The sequence below is a fragment of the Canis lupus genome, chromosome 20 (genome assembly GCF_003254725.2).
Source record: "Canis lupus dingo isolate Sandy chromosome 20, ASM325472v2, whole genome shotgun sequence".
Taxonomy (NCBI): Eukaryota; Metazoa; Chordata; class Mammalia; order Carnivora; family Canidae; genus Canis; species Canis lupus.
The window spans coordinates 32,434,832-32,455,817 of NC_064262.1; the positions used below are offsets into that span (position 1 = coordinate 32,434,832).

Consider the following 20,986-nt stretch of genomic DNA (forward strand, 5'->3'; position numbering starts at 1 on the left):
ACAGAGTAAAAAGGAACCCACAGAATGGGAGAAAATAACTAGAAATCATGTATTTAATAAGGGGCTAAAAGCTAAAATATATAAAGAACTCTTACAACCCAACGACAGAAAGAGAAGTAACCTGATGGAAAAATGAATTTGTCACAAAAAGATTAAACCAGAATAAAGCTGAAAAAAACAATCTAAGAGGGAAAAAATGAGCAAAGTACCTGAAGAGATGTTTCTCTAAAGATTTACAAATGGCGGTACGCCTGGGTGGCTCAGTGTTGCATCTGCCTTTGGCTCAGGGCGTGATCCCAGAGTCCCGGGATCGAGTCCCATACTGGGCTTCCTGCATGGAGCCTACTTCTCCTTCTGCCTACATCTCTGCCTCTCTCTCTCTGTGTGTCTCTCATGAATAAATAAATAAAATCTTAAAAAAAAAAAAGATTTACAAATGGCCAAAAAGTCTATGAAAAGATTAATCAAGATCTCTCATCATTAGGGACACTTGGGTGGCTCAGCAGTTAAGCATCTGACTTCGGCTCAGGTCATGATCCTGGAGTCCCGGGATCAAGTCCCGGAATCAAGTCCCACATCGAGCTCCCTGAATGGAGCCTACTTCTCCCTCTGCCTATGTCTCTGCCTCTCTTTGTCTCTCTCTCTCTCTCTCTGTGTCTCTCATGAATAAATAAAATTAAAAATCTTAAAAAAAAATATGTCTCATCATTAGAGGAATGTCAACCAAAACTATGCTGAGATATCACCTCACACGCATTAGGATGGCCACTGTTGGGATCCCTGGGTGGCGCAGTGGTTTGGCGCCTGCCTTTGGCCCAGGGCGCGATCCTGGAGACCTGGGATCGAATCCCACGTCGGGCTCCCGGCATGGAGCCTGCTTCTCCCTCTGCCTGTGTCTCTGCCTCTCTCTCTCTCTCTCTGTGTGACTATCATAAATAAATAAATAAATAAATAAATAAATAAATAAATAAATAAAGATTAAAAAAAAAAAAAAAAAAAGGATGGCCACTGTTGAAAAAGCAGGAAGTAACAAGTGTTGGCAAGGATGTGGAGAAAGTGGAACCTACAGGCACTGATGGTGGGAACATAAAATGGTACAGCTGCTATGGAAGAGAACAGGAAGTTCCTCAAAAGACTAAAAGAAATACTATGATCCAGCTATCCCACTTCTGTGTATGTATCCAAAAGAATCGAAAGCAGGGTCCTGAAGAGATACTTGCACATCCAAGTTCACTGCAGCATTATTCACAATAGTCAATAAGTTTTAAAAAAAAAAAAAAGCTCAAACATCCACCAACAGAGAAATGGATAAAGAAAATGTGGTATATGCATACTAGAATAGTATTCAGCTTGGGCAGCCCGGGTGGCTCAGCGGTTTATCATTCCCTTCAGCCCAGGGCGTGATCCTGGAGTCCTGGGTTCGAGTCCCACATTGGGCTCCCTGCATGGAGCCTGCTTCTCCCTCTGCCTGTGTCTCTGCCTCTCTCTCTGTCTCTCATGAATAAATAAATAAAATCTTTAAAAAAAAAAAAATCGTATTTAGCCATTAAAAAAAAAAAGAAAATCCCGGGGTGCTGGGTAGCTCAGTCAGTTAAGCATCTGCCTTTGGCTCAGGCTGTGATCTTGGGGTCCTGGGATCAAGTCCCACATTGGGCTCCCTGCTCTGCAGGGAGTCTGCTCCTCCCTCTCCCCCTGCCTCTTCCCCCAACTGATGCACTCTATCTCTCTGTCTCCCTCTTTATCAAATAAATAAAGAAAAGGAAAAAAAAAAATCCTGTCACATGCTATAACACTGATGAACAGATACAGCATTACACTGAGTGAATAAGCCAGTCACAAAAAAACAAATGCTGTATGCTTCCACTTATATGAGATATCTGAAATAGTCAAAGTCATGGAAGCAGAAAGTAGAACTGTATTTGCCAAGGACTGGGGATGGGTTAATGGGGAGTTGTTTGATGGGGCTCGAATTTCAGTTAGCAAGATAAAAAATTCGAGGGATATGTGACACAACGAATGTGAATATAGTTAACACTACTGAAGTGTATACTTACTTAAAAGTGGTTAAGAGGTTAACTTTTCTATTTTTTATCATAATTAAAAGTAAAAATATATACAGCTTATTGGAACACACACACAAATTCAAGTAATCATAGTATTTTATAACTTGAGAGGAATCTTCTCTGTGAAAGATTTACTTTCTAAATTTCAAGCTTAAAGTTTTTTCTGTCAGAAAATCCCCCCTTTTTTTTGAGAGAGTGTGAGGGAGGTGGGGAAACAGAGGGAGAGACAGAATCTTAAGCAGGCTCCTTGCTCAGCATGAGCCCCAAGACGTGGGGCTCAATCTCACAACCCTGAGTTCATGACCTGAAATGAAATCAAGAAACCGATGCTTAACCAACTGAGACACTGAGGCACTCCCTGCCATTAGATACTCTTAACAATAGCCTAGTACCTATCTGGTATGCTTCTGAGTCTGTCATTTCTTTCTTTTTAAGATTTTATTTATTTATTCATGAGAGACACACACAGAGAGAGAGGGAGGCAGAGACACAGGCAGAGGGAGAAGCAGGCTCCACGCAGGGAGCCCGATATGGGGCTCGATCCCAGGACTCTGGGATCACGCCCTGAGCCGAAGGCAGGCACTCAACTGCTGAGCCACCCAGGCGTCCCCTGAGTCTGTTATTTCTTAATTTATTAGTTTCTCAAGCCACAGGATGCTCAAGCCTGGGAAAGAGATACCTGGATCATGTTGAACTTTCTGTCTCTGTCTCTATTATCCTTTTAAAAATTTAAATTTAGGGCAGGCTGGGTGGCTCAGCGGTTTAGCGCTGCCTTCAGCCCAGGGTGTGATCCTGGAGCCCTGGGATCGAGTCCCACATTGGGCTCCCTGCATGGAGCCTGCTTCTCCCTCTACCTGTGTCTCTGCCTCTCTGTCTCTCCGTGTCTTTCATGAATAAATAAATAAAATATTTTTTTAAAAAATCTAAATTTAAAAACTTTTGAGTAGGTGAGGTGCCTGGATAGCTCAGATAGTTAAGCAACTGCCTTTGGCTTAAGTCATGATCTCAGAGTCCTGGGGTTGAGCTCCACGTCAGGCTCTCTGCTCAGTGTGGAACCTGCTTCTCCCTCTGCCCCTTACCCTGCTTGTGCACTCTCTCTATTAAATAAATAAAATCTTTAAAAAAAAAAACAAAACATCTAAGGGCACCTAGGTGGCTCAGTCAGTTAAGCATCTGCCTTTGGCTCAGGTCATGATCCCAGGGTCCTGGGATTGAGTCCCACATTGGGCTCCTGTGCCATGGGGAAGCCTGCTTCTCCCTCTGTCTCTGCCTCTCTCTCTCTCCCTGCCTCTCATGAATAAATAAATAAAATATTAAAAAGAAAAAACTAAAAACCTTTTGAGTAGGTAATATGGTTCAAAACCCAAAGATATGAAAGGGTACATACAGAGTAAAAAGTCTGCCAACTAGTTCTCTTTCATGGAAGCAACCACTGTCACCAGTTTCTTGTATCTCTTTCCAGAAAAAGGTGCATACACAAGAAATTAACCTTGGTTTTTAAAATCAAGTTGTCATTGTTACACAAACTCTCTGATTTGGAGAAAGAACAAGGTCTAATAATAATTCTTGGGCTGGACTTTCAGGGTTGAGGAGAGAATATTTATTTACTAGGCTGAATATATTTCCTGAGGGGTTTCAGTGAAGAAGAGATGGATTTAAATGTTTTTCTTTCCTACTTCAGATCCAAACAAGCTATTTTTGTCAGAACTATGACTGGCAAAACAGGACAGAGGAAAGCGTCCTCCTCCTCTGTACAATCTTCTGACCCTACCTTGTTTTTGTTTTTCCTAAACTGAATTTCATCATAATACTATTATGTGTTCTTTTAGGAATATGGAGCTGGGGAAGAATCACTCTTTATTCACTACCCAGAACAAAATTCACCTCAAGCCTTGAGGAAAGCCAGGCCCTGTACCAGGATCTCAGTTGACCAAGGACAATAAACAGGTGTTACTCACCAACTGTACACACTGAGTAAACATCAACTCAAAGATTAGGCCCATAAATGGGTGGATCTCAAATGGGGGTGGTTTTGCCCCCTTCTTTCTCTAAGGAACATTTGGCAATTTTTGGAAACATTTTTTGCTGTCAAAATGTGTGGGGTGGAAGTACTGCTCGCATCTAGTGGGTACAGGCCAGGGATGTTGCATAACCTCCAAAATGCACAGGACATTGGGGATCCCTGAGTGGCTCAGTGGGTTTAGCGCCTGCCTTCGGCCCAGGCCATGGTCCTGGAGCCCCGGGATTGAGTCCCACATCAGGCTCCTTGCAGGGAGCCTGCTTCTCCCTCCGCCTGTGCCTCTCTCGCGCTCTCTGTGTTTCTCATGAATAAATAAAATCTTAAAAAAAAAAAATGCACAGGACAGCCCCCACAACAAACAGCATTCTGATCCAAAATGTCAAATGTCGGAATGCCTGGGTGGTTCAGTGGCTGATGTCTGCCTTTGGCTCAGGGTGTGATCCCGCAGTCCCGGGACTGAGTTCCTGCATCGGGCTCCCTGCATGGAGCCCGCTTCTCCCTCTGCCTGTGTCTCTTATGAATAAATAAATAAAATCTTAAACAAACAAACAAACAAAAAAACCAAAATGTCAAATGTCATGTCTGAGAAAACCAGCCTTATAGATATACAATTGGTATTAATAAAAGCAAAGCATCATTCTGGGATTCTTTTTTTTTGGTTCCAAAGTCCCTGCTCTTTCCATACCATACAACACTTTTATTTCCCAGGATATGTCCTTCTTTCTTTTCTGCTAGTCACAGGTATTCTTTTTACACATTGTATTTTATATCCTGTTTCTTTTTCTCCCTTAGCCCAAATAATCATTTTCCATGCTACTATAAAATCTTTATAAACTTTACTTTTATTAGATAAAAAGCATTTTATCAAACAGATGTAACATGAATTATTAAGCTATTCCCTAATTGCAGAACATTCAGATTTTCAATATTACAAATATTGTACCTAAACTTCCAGTTATAAAATGAATAAGCCATGTTTATTGCAGCATAGAGAATACAGTCAATAATATTTTTTTAAAGATTTACTTATTTATTTATTCATGAGAGACAAAGAGAGAGAGAGAGAGGCAGAGACACAGGCAGAGGGAGAAGCAGGCTCCATGCAGGAAGCCTGACGTGGGACTTGATCCCAGGTCTCCAGGATTGCACCCTGGGCTGAAGGCAGCGCTAAACCACGGAGCCACCCCGGCTGCCCTCAATAATATTTTAACTGGTGGTGATGGTAACTAGATTTATCGTGGGGGTCACTTCATAATATATAAAAAATATCAAATTGGGGTGCCTCGGTGGCTCAGTCAGTTGAGCATCTCTGTCTTTGGCTCAGGTAGGTCCTGAGGTTGAGCCTGGCATTGGGCTTTCTGCTCAGTGGAGAATCTGTACATAAATTTTAAAAAATACCATAACTTCCCTTGTTTGATTAAAAAAAAGCACTAGGGATCCCTGGGTGGCGCAGCGGTTTAGCGCCTGCCTTTGGCCCAGGGCGCGATCCTGGAGACCCGGGATCGAATCCCACGTCGGGCTCCCGGTGCATGGAGCCTGCTTCTCCCTCTGCCTATGTCTCTGCCTCTCTCTCTCTCTCTCTCTCTCTCATAAATAAATAAAAAAAAAAAAAAAAAAAAAAAAAAAAAAAAAAAAGCACTAATTTGACATCTTGACATACAGATGGCCAGGTAATGAGAAGGTGCTCAACATCACTAATCATGAGGGAAATTCAAATCAAAACCACAAGATGTATCACCTCACATCTGTTACAATGGCTAGTATCAAAAAAACAAGAAATAACAGTTGGCAAGGATGTGGAAAAAAAAAGAGAAAACTTTACACTACTGATGGAGATGTAAATTAGGAAAATAGTATGGAGGGTCCTCAACAAATTAAAAACAGAACTACCATATGGAAATGAAAACTCTAGGGGATCCCTGGGTGGCTCAGTGGTTGAGCATGTGCCTTCGGTCCAGGGCATGCTGGGGTCCCAGGATCGAGTCCCACATTGGGCTCCCTGCATGGAGCCTGCTTCTCCCCCTGCCTGTGTCTCTGCCTCTCCCTCTCTCTATGTCTCTCATGAATAAATAAATAAAATCTTTAAAAAAAAAAAAAAAGAAAACTCTAATTCAAAAAGATACACTAAAAAAATAAAATAAAATAAAAAATAAAAATAAAACAACAACAACAACAACAACAACAAAACCTAAAAAGATAGACACTCCTGTGTTCATTGCAGCATTATTTAGAATAGCCAAGACATGGAAACAATTGAAGTGTCTGTCAATGGATGAATGGATAAAGAAAATGTGGGTATATATGATGGTATACTACTCAGCCATAAAAAAGGAAATCCTTCCATTTGCAAAAACATGAATGGAGCTTGGGGGCATTATGCTAAGTGAAATAAGTCAGAGAAAGACAAATACCATATGATCTCACTTACATGTAGGATCTAAAAACAAAACAAAACAAAACAAAATCCAAACTCATAGAAAACAGATTGTTCACAGAGAACAGAATGGTGGTTGCCAGGATGGGGAAGGGGAGGAGGAGGGCAGATGAAATGGATGAAGGCGACAAAAAGTACAAACTTCTAGTTCCAAAATAAGTAAGTCACAGGTATATACTGTACAGCATAGTGACTATTATTAATATACTGTATTGTATACTTGAAAGTTGCAAAGAAAGTTAAATCTTAAAAGTTCTCACCACAAGAAGAAAAGAATTATAACTATATATAGTGATAGACATTAACTAGACTTATTGCGGTGATCATTTCACAATGTACACAAATATAGAAAGCATTATGTTGTACACCTGAAACTGATATAATGCTGTATGTCAGTTCTACCTCAATAATTTTTTTTTAAGCACTAAGTTTCAAAATCAACTTATCTATGTCACAAACCGAAAAAATGATATGATTTGCTTTACCTTAAACTGTGGCTTTTCAGAAGTGGTTAGTAAAACATCACTGAATAATCTGTTAAGAAAAGAAACAAAATCTTTCTTAAGCCAGTTGTCTTCTCAGAACAGGATCAAAACAGAATGAGATATCTTTACCCCATGAGGCTCTCACATTCCCCAGCCCTGGCCCAGTCCACAGTTTCAGGCTTATCGACAAACTCAGAAGTTTATAGGCCACCCTATGTGAACTCGGATAAACCTATGACCCTCCTCCCTATACCTCCAGTATCAGAGGCACTACCAGGGAGAGACTGGGCCAGGCCTGAAGGTCATTTCCCCACACTTCAGGGCAACAGTCCTCTCCTGCTATATAGTAAAGTAATCAACACTTTAAAAAATCAGTTTTGCAAATTATTATATTATTATTTTATCACATTGTTATATTTATTATACTGCAAATAATATATGTGGTAGATACTTCTAAACAGGGTAATCAATTTCTCCTTTTTTAAACCCCAGAAGAGGGTAAAATCTACTCTAGGGGCACCTGGGTGGCTCAGTCAGTGGAGCGCCCGCTGCTTGGTTTCAGCCCCGGTCATGATCTCAGGGCTGTGAGATTAAGCCCCATATTGGACTCCACGCTCAGCTCGGAGTCAGTCAGCTTAAGATTCTCTGTCTCTCTCTGTCTCTCTCTCACCTTCTGCTACTCCCCCTGCTCTCTCTAAAATAAAGAAATAAATCTTAAAAATTTATTCTAGAACTCAGTAAAATAAAATGTGCAAGTAGAAAGAAACTGTTCTGATTGGAATCTAACAAGAAAATAATTTTCTTCTAAGAAGTTTTTCTTATATTCTTTTCTTTAAAAAAAAGCAGCTTTTAGAGTATATCAAATGTCTCTTCACAAGTCACGTTACTAAGAACAACAGCATGAGGAATTCTGAACTACTTTGGCTGAGACAGTTTGGAGAATTTAAATGGTTGCTTGGGCTGAGTGAAGTAAGTCAGTCAGAGAAGGACAAACATTATATGTTCTCATTCATGTGGGGAATACAAATAATAGTGAAAGGGAATATAAGGGAAGGGAGAAGAAATGTGTGGGAAATATCAGAAAGGGAGACATAACGTAAAGACTCCTAACTCTGGGAAACGAACTAGGGGTGGTGGAAGGGGAGGAGGGCAGGGGGTGGGGGTGATTGGGTGACGGGCACCGGGGGTTATTCTGTATGTTGGTAAATTGAACACCAATAAAAAAAATAAATTAAATAAATAAATAAATAAATAAATAAATAAATAAATAAAGATGGAAAATAAATAAATAAATAAATAAATAAATAAATAAATAAATAGTTGCTTGGGCCATGCCCACATGGCTATATGGGAGTCTTGCTTGAGGAATCCTCCTTTTTAAAAAACAGGAAATGCGTCACAAGTAGAAATGACATAGTTAACTCTTCCCCACAGCATTCCCTGGGTTCCCTTGTTCTCTCAAGGTGGTGACAGAACTCTCCTTGTCAAGGCCACAGACCCATTTACTTCCAGAAAACATGTTTTAACTGAACATCAAGTGTTCTTCTCAAGGCTGAAGGCCACAGGGTAGAAAGACTTAAGGTGAGGAAAAAACAATGTGGTTTTCTTTTAGACCTGAAAGACTGGGAGAAGAATTTGGGGGGGGGGGTGCAAATGCAAACCCGAGTAAATCAGTGTGGATCCGCGCTGTTCCCAGACTACAAATCCATTTTCTTCTAAAAGCTTGTGTGAAAATTGTTTCATTGCCCTAACCGGATCTACCTTTTCATAGTCACACTGTTGTTAATGGTGGCCGCTGGGGAGAGGGGCGTACCAGTGTCAGTATAATTTTTAAATGCCACATCCTCAGGGCAGGGTCTAGAGGAGCTAGGCAGGGCTTCTTCAGGGCTAGAGCAGTGCCCGGGCTCAAGCAGACCCTCTCTAAACACATAGACGTCCTCTGAGCTCTGGCCATATGCACTTCAAGCTAAGCCCTGCTCTGTTTTCCCACATTACTGTCTCCTCTAAGTACACCTGTTATACAACAAGTTGGTCCAGACAATGCACTAGGTACGCTGCATGGCACGTGGTGCTCCCAAACTGTAAGCTGAATTCATCTTCATCACAGCTAACATTCAGTAAGCTCTTAAGTACCTGGCACTTCACCAGAATCTTCTTATTCCATCTGCCCAAGAACCCTCTCAGATGGGGCCTCTTATTATCACCATTCCACTGACAAGAAGCCTCAGCTTCCAAATGCAGGAACCTTGCCCAAAGTCACCCAGGTAGAAGCAGTAAGGCTGGATCCACCCCCAGGTCTGTCTAACCTCAGATGCACCCTTCTTAACCACCCTGCTACCCTCTCCAGGGATGGGAAGGACACATACCCAGAGGCAAGGCCCTGTGGCACTATTTCAATGGTCTTGAACTAGGCATAACCCAGTTGAAGGGAGAATGTCTTCTGAGCTCCAAGCCCATCACACAATGCCTGGTACATGTTAGATGTTTAATAAATGTTACCCAGGGAGCAAAGGAACAAACGAGTGCATGGGGAGTCAGAAACATGTTGTGCTCCTCCTAGACGGCAGAATCAGCCATGGCTGAGGGCCATCTGGGGCACTGAAACAGGGCCATGAAGCTTGAGCAGGCCCTCCGTCAGCATGTCTTAAGCGGGAGCAGAGGTGGGCGTGGGGAGGCCACGCGTACATACACATGATGCTAACATCGACAGGGAGAGACATACATGAAGATGTGAACACCGAGGGAGAGCAGTCACACTATGGTAGGGAAGTTACAAGGAGAGGTCATGACATCATGCTGCAAGTGACCAACAGCAAGCAGGTCACTTCAACTCTGCAAGGACCACACCTGAGTCCTTACTGTGGCACTAGGCACCTGGTCCGGCGTTCTACATGGTTATGAAGATTACAACCAAGGCATATGATTGACTTACGGCATCTGTAAGAGCCGGGAGACGGTAGGCATGCCATTTTTACAGGCTTCACAAGACAGCGTAGACTCCAACACGGCCACTTGAAATGAACAGATACACATTTTAGTTCCACAGAACATGCTGGCAAATCCACTTGGTGATGAAAAGTTTGACACCACTTTGCCACAACTGTCTGCAGGCTTATCAGGATGGTGTCAAAACTCTTCACGCACAGACAGATGGCATACGTGGGGAAGGGGAATGTTGGCAATACCATGTTACCGATGACTCAAAATAAATGGTTCAGAAACCACATGCTGACAGAAAGCTAAATATATTTCAAAGATAATTGGAGGAAGGATTCCAGATATCATTCATAAAAGTGTTTGCTCTCTTAAAAGAGAAGTAAACACTGCACAGAAAATCCCAAACTTGAAAGACATTTTGCTGCTTGCTTGCTTTTAATCAAAACCAGTACACAAAATGCCAATTGTTGATATCACGTCATCCAGCACCTTGGATAATATAAACAGAAGCAGCCGGATTTTTCTATGCACAGGTCACTGCTCAGTTTCAGCTCTTCGAACTTAACACAAAGTAGTCTCAGGGCCTGTACTCTTAAAGCACCTCATTTGACACAAACCCAGCACTTGGTGGAGAGTTAGCTTGCATACCTCAAAGGCTTGGTGGTCTAAGATCTACCCTGCCCTCCCCTCTCGGTGTCCTAGAAGTGAGCTCTGAGCTGGTATGGGTGGGCAATGGAAGGATTCCTGGAAGAGTCTGCATCAGCTCTTACATGTCTCTCCCCAACGTGTCTCCCACCTGTCCATTGGCCCTCCTCTGTCCCCTAAGAACTCCTGGATCCCACTGGCCAGGTGTCTATGATTCCTGCCTACCCTTCCTCACTCTCGTCCTACTAGGCTTTTATCTACCAGATGACTGGCCCATGGCTCTTATTCCTTGCAGGTCCCACTCCAGCATTGGTCTGGCTCCTGGCACCTGCCTGAGTTGAAAGGCTGGCTGCAATTTGCCTGTTCCTGGCTTCTGCTTCTATATCAGACTCAGTCTGGCCAGACTTCTCTTTATAACCTCCTCCTTCTGAAATTCGAATGCAGTTACAAAATGTCTCCTGAGGTTTCAGATACCCTGACAAATGGACAAGCCATCTGAATTTTTAGTGAAGTGAATTTAAATAAATTGCTCAGACATGGTTTACTTTTAAATTGATTTGGCTCATTATGGGAGCATGGCAACTTCCTCTGGGTCCTTCCTGGACTCTGGAGGGGGTGAGTAGCTCTGTAGACTACCAGGGCCCAGAAGACTCCTCCAAAACCCATACTGACCCACAGCCATAGACGGTGCAGGAGGGAAGGAGTCTACAGGCACTGAGTCTGGCGGCCGTCCATAAGTCATCTCATACAGTAAGTGGCCAAAGCAATGGACGTCCACGCTTTCCAATGTCTGTGGAGACAAGAAAGCAGCAACATGGTTTTCTTTCAGTTTGGCTTTGTAACTGGTAGTGAAAACACAACTCCAAGGCCTTTTGCAAAAGCTCACAAGGCATTGCTCTGACCCAGTCTTGGTCCTACTCTCCATTGTTTTCCAGTCAGTGATTCTATGTCCCTCCGTGTCCCATCTACCATTTCAAAAAGGCTCCTAAAGACAGAGTGATGGGAGGCGCCTGGGTGGCTCAGCCAGGTAGGCATCTCTGCCTTCGACTCATGTCATGATCCCAGGGTACTGGGATCGAGCCCCGCCTCAGGCTGCCTGCTCAATGGGGGAGCCTGCTTCTCCCTCTCCCTCTGCTGTTCCCCCTGCTTGTGCTCTCTCTTGCACACTCTCTCAAATAATAAAATAAAATAAAATAAATAAAATAAAATTAAATTAAATTAAATTAAATTAAATTAATTTTTTAAAAAAGGAGTAATGCTCTGTGGGAAAGCAGAGCCAAGAGGCATGGCCTACCCTGCCTGTACCTTTCACTGCTTAGTGCATATTTCTTCCCTGGGCAGATCACAGGGATAATTTATCATTAAAAATGAACATGCAGTTTCATTACTTTTAGCAACTTACATTGATTTTCCTGAATTGTGAAAAACAGGATCGGTAGAAGGAAGGAAGACCCAATAAGGAATTCTCAAGGTCTAGCAGCCGGCAAGTGTCACCATCTAGCATCACATTGGAGGCGTGAAGATGCCCATAAGGGAATCCCTTGTCATGTAGAAACTTTAATACCTGTTAAAAAAAATATATGTTCGGTTACATTCCCTGTCCCCCAACTCATTCAGCTATGAGACAGGGTAAACTTTGTTTTTTAAGTCAATGTATTTTGAAACAAAACCAAACCGGTCACTGAGGACATTCCTAAAGAAAAATGCCACCTCCATCCATTTCTTTGGAAAAGAGGGTGATGCTGAATGCTTTCCAGCTGTGCGATGCAACGCCAAGCTCCCTCATTTCCAAAGAACAGAGGAGCAGCCTACATCTGCTTGGGGTTAACAGCTTTGATGCCAAAAAGCTCTACTTTAAGCATTTTCTGATCTCAACAGGCCAGCTCTTTTCAGGCCAAAGTCTTGATCCTCCTGCACAGATGAGTAAAGCTATCATGTCAGGGCATTGGCCAATTGTTCAGGAAAAGAGACTGAGCTAAAAACATCTCTAGGACAATCTCTTCCCAGAGTGTGTTGGGCTGTTTATTAATAGGAACACATGACAGGCTCCCACAGAAAGAAGCAAACTTTTTCGGCTGCCATTTAATAAACAGTGGTTCACCCAGTAAGAAGATATACCCAGAATGACCTCATGAACTAGAGTACTGCTAGTCAAAGGGGGTACCTGGGACAAACTACTAAGGACTAGAAGAAAATATGACTTCTCTTTCTTTTTTGTTTTTAATCTCCTTCTTTCCAGGGCTCCTGGGTGGCTCAGTCAGTTAAGCATCTGGCTCTTGATCTCAGCTTGGGCCTTGATCTCAGGGTCATGAGTTGAAGCCCCTTGTTGGGCTCCACATTGGATGTGGAGCCTACTTTAAGAAAAAAAAAAAATCCCCTTCTTTCCTAACTTAACTTATAATGTACGACAGATATTAATAGTAGTGTATGCATATAATAGTTATATATATGAAACATTGGGTGGGAGGGTGAGGCTTAAATTGTTTTCACTGATAGGATCACACAATCCAAGAAGCCTGGAGGACACTGCTCTAGAGAGTGGTATGGGAAAGACTTTTCATGCTAGTTACACTTCTGCAAAGAAGCCATATGGTTATGTATTAATATAACAAAACCAACGATCTTGGCACAAAGATAAAGATCAACCAAACATAACACAAGCTGGTATTTGCATGCTAAAGTTCTTAAAGATCAGACACTAAACTCCAATAGCTAAGCTTTCAGAATTTTCTAGATCTAAATTAGATGTCTTAGTCTCACATATTTGATTTTTGGGATAAAATAGGACAATGCCATCAGTTTATAAGTGATCTGGCAACTTAAACTATTTTGGATTTATACCTAAGAATTTTCCCAAAAGACTGTAATCTGGGTGAAATTCCAATGCAACCTAAGCAAATATTAAACACCTCTTACCTCTAATATTTGCCGCCCATATGTTTTTATTTGCTGGAGTTCAAGGCCCTGAATCTTCTTAGGGTTGCCATACTTCTTGAGGAATGGGTCTTTTGGTTTTGCCTTTGGAAAAGTACAAAGAGCATATAAGAACAGCAGAGAGTTTGAATTCTGCATGTAGCCTCCTGGAACAAGCAAGACTCTAAGCAGTTGGGGGTGCCAGATGAGGTCAGCTCGCAGGATGTGGGTTTTTAAAATATAAGTCTATATTGTTGATAGAAAGAGGCTGACTTGAGTTCCATCCCTTCTCTGGTCTAGTGAAGATGGGCCTGGACTTGGCCTGAGCAGACCCCAAAGTCTTGTTTCCAACTTTACTGAGATAGGTCAGTATTACATTGTTAAGTGAAAGACACAAACCTTAAAACTGACCTAGAGAGCAGCCTACAACATAATGGACCTGATCATTATCTGTTCAACCTTCTTTCATTTGGGGAAAGGAATGCTCTTTAACCAGACTGGGTAGTTTTATTGTTAAAATCAAAATAAGGAGCACCTGGGTGGCTCAGTGATTAAGCATCTGCCTTTGGCTCAGATTGTGATCCCGAGGTCCTAGGGATTAAGTTCCAGCATTAGGCTCCCTGGGGGAGCTTGCTTCTCCTTTTGCTTTTATCTCTGGCTTATATCTCTGCCTGTGTCTCTCATGAATAAATAAAATCTTTTAAAAAATCAAGTCAAATCAAAATAAACTTCAAATCAAATTAAAATAAAACCTTCAGGGCTTCTAAAACCTTAGGGATCAAGTATCTGTAACAAGTTCTCAAGGGACTCAAGAACTTCTTTATGACCATGAACTTGCACCACAAGTACCTTGTAGATCAGGTCCTTCAAAGTTCCTTTTTCATTAAACATCCTAATAAGCAATGCTGAGGATTCGTTAGCTGTGGCAAAGGTAACTCGATAGATATAAGGGTGCTGCCAAAACAAAACAAATTCACATTTATTTGCATCAGCATCCAGGTCCTTTGACCTCAAGAATCTGATAACATAGAGTTAAGTACCACCTCAGTAGTGTAGTTGTGCAAAAATGTGAGGATGTTTCCTGAACATGTGGCATTTTCTTATCAGATGATCAACTAGCACCCCGTTCTTTAGACGAGAGAAGGGACATAAACTATACCGACAAAGGGACATGCATAACCGGCCCAGTGAGCTCTAGGCATGAACGTATCTGCCTGGGTCTGCACATTTTCATAGCTCAGCCAAAAGTGTGGAAGAAAGAGAAAGTCTGGGGAGCCCCAATGGCTCAGCGGTTTAGCGCCACCTTCAGCCTAGGGCGTGATCCTGGAGACCCGGGATCGAGTCCCACATCAGGCTCCCTGCATGGAGCCTGATTCTCCCTCTGCCTGTGTCTCTGCCTCTCTCTCCTTCTGTGTCTCTCATGAATAAATAAATAAATAAATAAATAAATAAATCTTTTAAAATAAAATTTTTTAAAAAAGGGAATGTCTGAGTTTGGAGGATAGTGGTTTAAATGTTCTGCTTCTGTAAATTGGTAAAGAATACAGCCAAAAAAAAAAAAAAAGAATACAGCCAAATCCTAGAACAGCCAGGTGAAGACCAGGATAAATGTGTCTCCATTCACAGTGTTGCCTAACATTTCACACTGCTGTTTGGTGTTAAGCCAAGGAGTGTAAAAGCTAGAAAATAAGCAGAAGCAGCATCTTTTGGCATCTTGGCCTTCTTCCAAGGCAGCTGGCATGAATCTTCCCATTCTTCTTTTGGAGTGTACAGTATGATGATTCACAGTATCTTCCTGAGATGGGGACATTGATGTCAATCAAGTGGGGGTGGAGAGTAAGACAAATTAATGACTGAAAGGAAAGTCCCCGTATGACGTGGAATTCTGGTTACATGAACCAACTGGCTTCAGACCGGTATTACGATGTCCATTAGCTCAAGGGAGCACCATTAAAATTTAAACCCATAGGAGCTGAGCTGTGCAAAGATTTGGGAGGGCAGGGTTGAGTGGGTTGTGGGATGGAAAGATGTGCCCAAGAAAATATAGTCTTTGATCATGAAGTTTTTTCTGACCATCACATCAAAATGACTGTTATTGCTATTGTAACAGCTTTATTGAAATATAATTCATATGCCATTATAATTCACCTATTTATAGTGTACAATTCAGTGTTTTTCAGTATATTCAGAGCTGTACAAACTACCACATAATCTAATTTTAGAATACTCTCATCACCCCGAAAAGGAACCCAATGAATGAAATAAAAATCCTTGACTCCATACTGATATAAATAGACAAAGGGGAGAACAGGAAGCCCTTCCTTACAGTAAAATGCCAACTGATGAACATAAGAGAAATGATGGCGTTGGAAAATCTCAATGAAGCTAAAACTAGCGGGGGTTTAATAAGAATAGGATATTTATATAGTCTCAAAATATCCCCCTTATTAATTCTTGTTAATTTGGGGTACAAATATTTAGCCTGAATTGCTCACTGTGGCTTTCTTTAAATAAGAACAAAAACTGGAAGTGGTCCAAATGTCTTGTGGAAGATTAGTTGAATAAACTGAAGTAAAGCCAATGATAGTCTATACAGCCAGTAATAATGATGTGTTACTATATTTATTCAACATAAAAGATGTGCATGGCATACCATTAACCAAAAAATCAGGCTTTAAAACAATATGTGTATAATTTTTCAAAAATAACCATATAAAGTTCTAGAAAAGCAACAACTGAACATTTTGGTTCATATTTCTGGCTAGTTGGGATCACAAGTGAGTTTTCTTATTTTTGCTTATTCGTGTTTTCTGACCCTTCTACAATTAATATGCACCACTTACCTGCACTACTTTCTTTTTTAAAACCATTTTAAGCACAACCATTAAAAGAAATCTGGAATTGCATGCTGAGAGCCTGTGTCACACAACTAGTCACACACAAAGACCACAGCATTTTTCTTGGCTACACTGCACACCTCATTAAAAGCTTGGTTTTGCTAGCTTGACAAGACACTCTATCCTCAAAAATGAACCTGCCAACCCAACTGGATAGGTCAGCAGAATTATGCTCATGAATCACTCATTCTAGGGTCCTACATCCTCATGCAGACCACAGATAAAGAACATCAATACTAACCCACTTTTCTGGCCATAAGATTAGTCTTTTCCTGACATTCTGTATATATTCTGAACTATACCAATGTGGTTCTTTCCACTAAAGGCCTTGGGTCAGGGATCCCTGGGTGGCGCAGCGGTTTGGCGCCTGCCTTTGGCCCAGGGCGCGATCCTGGAGACCCGGGATCGAATCCCACATCGGGCTCCCTGCATGGAGCCTGCTTCTCCCTCTGCCTGTGTCTCTGCCTCTCTCTCTCTGTGACTATCATAAATAAATAAATAAATAAATAAATAAATAAATAAATAAGCAAGCAAGCAAGCAAGCCTTGGGTCAGAATTGTATATTAGCACAAATAAAGCCAGACACTCCTAAAGCCCACACAGTCAGCCTGTGAGAAGAGTGACTTGGGGATCCCTGGGCGGCTCAGCAGTTTAGCGCCTGCCTTCGGCCCAGGGCATGATCCTGGAGTCCCAGGATCAAGTCCCACATCTGGCTCCTTGCATGGAGCCTGCTTCTCCTTTTGCCTGTATCTCTGCCTCTGTGTGTCTCTCTCACATGAATAAAGAAATAAAATCTTTAAAAAAAAAAAGAGTGACTCAGAGAGCTAAAGGGCTCTAGTGTCTTCCCTCACCCAGCTTATCTAAATCCATCTTAGTTCTGTTTTCTCAGGCCAGAAACAGATCTGTCAATTCCACTGGGAGAAACATCTTCACCAAGAATTAAATGGGTGCTTCCCTCCTCTGCTATGTGCTTACAACACACATAAGCATTTAAATTATCATGTTTCATGGGTTGTGCAGATGTCATGAATGCCATTTAAACAGCCTCTGAACTACGGCAATAGCCTGAGCCATTTCAGTCAACCGACATCCACTATACCTGTCTCCGTTCTGCTAAGCCTACAAGTATTTCCATCTCTTCTGTCCATAGTCGTCAACAAGAAAACACTCTGAATCTGTCATTAGCACCTAGAATTAAGAGAAGGTCTCAGGGCACCAGCTGGCTCAGTCTGTAGAGCGTGTGACTCTTGATGTTGGGGTTGTACGTTTGAGCCTGATGCCTGTAGAAATTACTTAAAATAAAATAGTAAAAAAAGGAAAAGAATAGAAGGGCTTGTACTCACCAAACAGGAAGGCAGAAGTTTGATTAGACACTGAAAATCTTTATCTGACAGATACTTGTCGGGACCAAGGTCAGCCTTGAAAACATGAGGGAAAATATCAGGGTGCTGCCTTAAGTCATCAAAAGAAAAATTCCTTCTAAGTCTGTCCCTGTTTTTCATTTGTCCAAATACACGACTGTAAATCAAAGATGAAAACCACACTAAGTCTTACAGCCTCAAGGCTCTTCTGGAGAGACAGAATACAAATATTTAAATACTAGGACTTAACTATACTCTTGGTGATAGGTATTAAGGAGGGCACTTGTTCTCATGAGCATTGGGTGTTGCATGTGAGTGATGACTCACTGAATGCTACTCCAGAAACCAATATTGCACTGTATGTTAACTACCTTAAAAAACAAAACAAAACAAAACCTAAAAACTACACTTTTATCAAATTCCATTAGCCAAGGGCAGCCCTGGTGGCTCAGCGGTTTGGCACTGCCTTCAGCCCAGGGTGTGATCCTGGAGACCCGGGATCGAGTCCCACGTCAGGCTCCCTGCATGGAGCCTGCTTCCCTCTGCCTCTCCCTCTCTCTCTTTCTCTCTCTCTCTCTCTCTGTATCTCTCATGAATAAATAAATAAAATCTTAAAAAAAAATATTCCATTAGCCGAACCACCAGAACTCCCAAAGTGAGAGATAATATAAAGTAATGCCTAGGTATTTCTTCTTTAAAACAAACTGCAAAATTGCCAATCCTAAAGAGTTCCAGAACTCTTGTTCTTTCCAGATGTTCACTAGTTGATCAAATACTATCACATCGATATAACCAAATAAGTATGCAAAGTGACTGAAAATGATTCTCCCTTGATGTGGGACTGAAGAGGCCTTTACAACATCACTCAGAAGCATAGTACAATTTTAGTTCTCTTTTTTCATTATCTGCTTTCATAAACCCACCTAAAGTCCCCGGAAGGAGAATGAAGCAAAAAACCAGCTTACCCAGCTTAACACGAGCCGTTCTTTTGGCTGATTTTTAATCTTCATCAAGAAATATTTCTTCCTTATCCTCCAACCTGCCATAAAAGCAGAGATATATTCATAGCAAATAATTTTTATACCAATAGATACATGTTTCATCAACTAAGTAATTTAAAAAATTAAATTTGGTAATATTATCCATAGCAACATGGGCACTCGTTAACCATTTGGTAATGTTGACATGGGGAAGACCTGTACTTAGGAAAAACAAAACAAAACCAAAAACCAAAAAACCCCACTAACAATACCAAAAACAACTGCAGACAAAGAAACTATTCACAGGAACAGGAAAACAGAACTTCAATTTTAGTGAGAAAGACAAAGAATGATGGATGGCTCTGAAAGTACACATTACCACCCTCCTAATCTCCAGGTGGCTCTTTACCCAAGATTCATTAAGTGTAAAAGTTAGGGACTGCATCTTCAAGCACCAGGAAGGCAAAGAGAAAAAAGAAATCACTGGCATTTTAGAGCTTTCTGGGGATACAGATAGGAAAGCGTGACAAGAGTCCAGTTCTGTGATCTGTTTTAATAGATCATGTGCCAGTTTCTCACCTATGTCTTTCAAAGGTTCCACCACCTCCCACTTTGGTTCTGATCGGAAGAACATGGAAACTTGCTGTAAGGCAATCTCTGCAAAGACATTTTAGAAACTCATCAGTCCAACATGTCAGGAAAGTACCACATGCTTTAGATATCAATCTTGCAAATGAAATCCTTTTAAGTGTATGACCTTCTAAAAAACTTAAATTACCAAAAAGAAAAAAGAAAAAGGCCACAGAGTAAATGCAATGTAGGATTCTAGATTGGACCCTGGAACAGAAAAAGGACATTAATGGAAAAACAAGTGAAATCTGAATAAAATCTGTCGTTAATAGTAATGAACCAATGTGTATTTCTTTAGTTTTGATCAATGTGCCATGTTTGATCAACATCTTAACATATGTAAGATGTTAACATTAGGGGAAATTTTGTGAGGGGTGGTATATGGAAACTCTCTGTACTATCATTACTGTTTTTCTGTAAGTCAAAAATTATTCCCAATTAAAAAGTTTATTAAGAAGATAATTATTAATGATGTGGGAAAAATACATATATATATTTCAAACTGAAAGATCTAAAATATGTAAACTAGGTGGCATAAACCAAGAATTCAATATATGCACCAGGCCACAACCCAAGCACAAAACTCAAAACATGTTCTGAGGTCATCTCAGAACGGTATTTATGTTGCTCCAAGTAATATTTATCCTGTCTTCATTCCTCATGGAATTATAGCTTTCACCAACAAAGAAGCGATTAGCCTTAAATATATATTGGAAATAAAAGCCAGTGTTTTAGAAAAACATCTATGTTACAGCAACAACATAGTTCTATTGTGGGACAATACCATATCCCTGTTTACTGGAAAAAATCCATCCCTCTTTTTGTGTTCGTTTATCATAAGAACATTTCCCCTTTTTAAGAAGACAATGAGAAGAGGAAGTCCTTTAAACTTCACTATATTAAGAAATTATCAGAATAACTGTGCTTTTACATTTCCTGCAAAAAGCAACATCTGTAATTTGCTATTTTCCCTCAACACAATGAGAACATGAAGCTGCTCTAGATCCCTGAAAAGCAAACAGCAATACTGCAAATTCACTGTGGAATTTCACCACCGCCTAGCATGAATGGCATTCCAGGCCAACCGGTGAAGAATGAGAGAATGAGAGATTCGGCAGAAATGCTCTCTATATGTCAGAATGACCTAGTCTGGAATTACCATGCCCAGCATTTGGCAAACAACATCATTTTGCTACATTTTACAGTACATTGTGAGTTAAGAGTTTCAGGAAAGATAATGATCTACTAGCTATTGGTCTACTGATTGAATATGTAAATTGTTGATGTTGTCCACACAGAAGAAAACATGAGATGACTATATACAAAACTGACTCCATTTACATTTGTTTTAACGACCCAAGAGTGACAAACCATTTGGAGAGATCAGCTGTGGCAGAAGCATATAAAGTTGTCATAATCCATGCTGGGAACTCTGTACCTTCCTTATAATTAATGTTGATATAAAATGTTTTTAGCATTTCCAAAACAACTTGAATAGAAACAATCATAAAATAACTCAAACATAAGCAACTCAAAAAGGTATTTTCTGTGAAAATCATATCAACTTTGAGAAGGATTATGAGAAATAGTTTTCTAAATGCAGTACAATGTCATTCTAAGA

At 41.0% G+C, this 20,986-nt stretch overlaps 1 protein-coding gene across 36 annotated transcripts in view; it reads right to left on the minus strand.

The window, feature by feature from the left end:
• PXK (PX domain containing serine/threonine kinase like) overlaps window positions 1-20,986 on the minus strand; it is a 134,356-nt gene that overhangs the window by 70,044 nt on the left and 43,326 nt on the right. For all 36 annotated transcript variants that reach the window (XR_007404136.1, XR_003140634.3, XR_003140632.3 and 33 more), the window contains 9 exons: window positions 19,315-19,392; window positions 18,721-18,794; window positions 17,738-17,812; window positions 14,347-14,451; window positions 13,501-13,602; window positions 11,987-12,148; window positions 11,257-11,374; window positions 9,935-10,013; window positions 7,003-7,051 (listed from right to left, as the gene is read on the minus strand). Coding sequence is in view for 29 of the 36 variants with exons in the window: in XM_025456353.3 (XP_025312138.1) it covers window positions 7,003-7,051; window positions 9,935-10,013; window positions 11,257-11,374; window positions 11,987-12,148; window positions 13,501-13,602; window positions 14,347-14,451; window positions 17,738-17,812; window positions 18,721-18,794; window positions 19,315-19,392 (842 nt within the window). In the remaining 7 variants the exon portion in view is untranslated. The remainder of the gene's footprint in view (window positions 1-7,002; window positions 7,052-9,934; window positions 10,014-11,256; window positions 11,375-11,986; window positions 12,149-13,500; window positions 13,603-14,346; window positions 14,452-17,737; window positions 17,813-18,720; window positions 18,795-19,314; window positions 19,393-20,986) is intronic.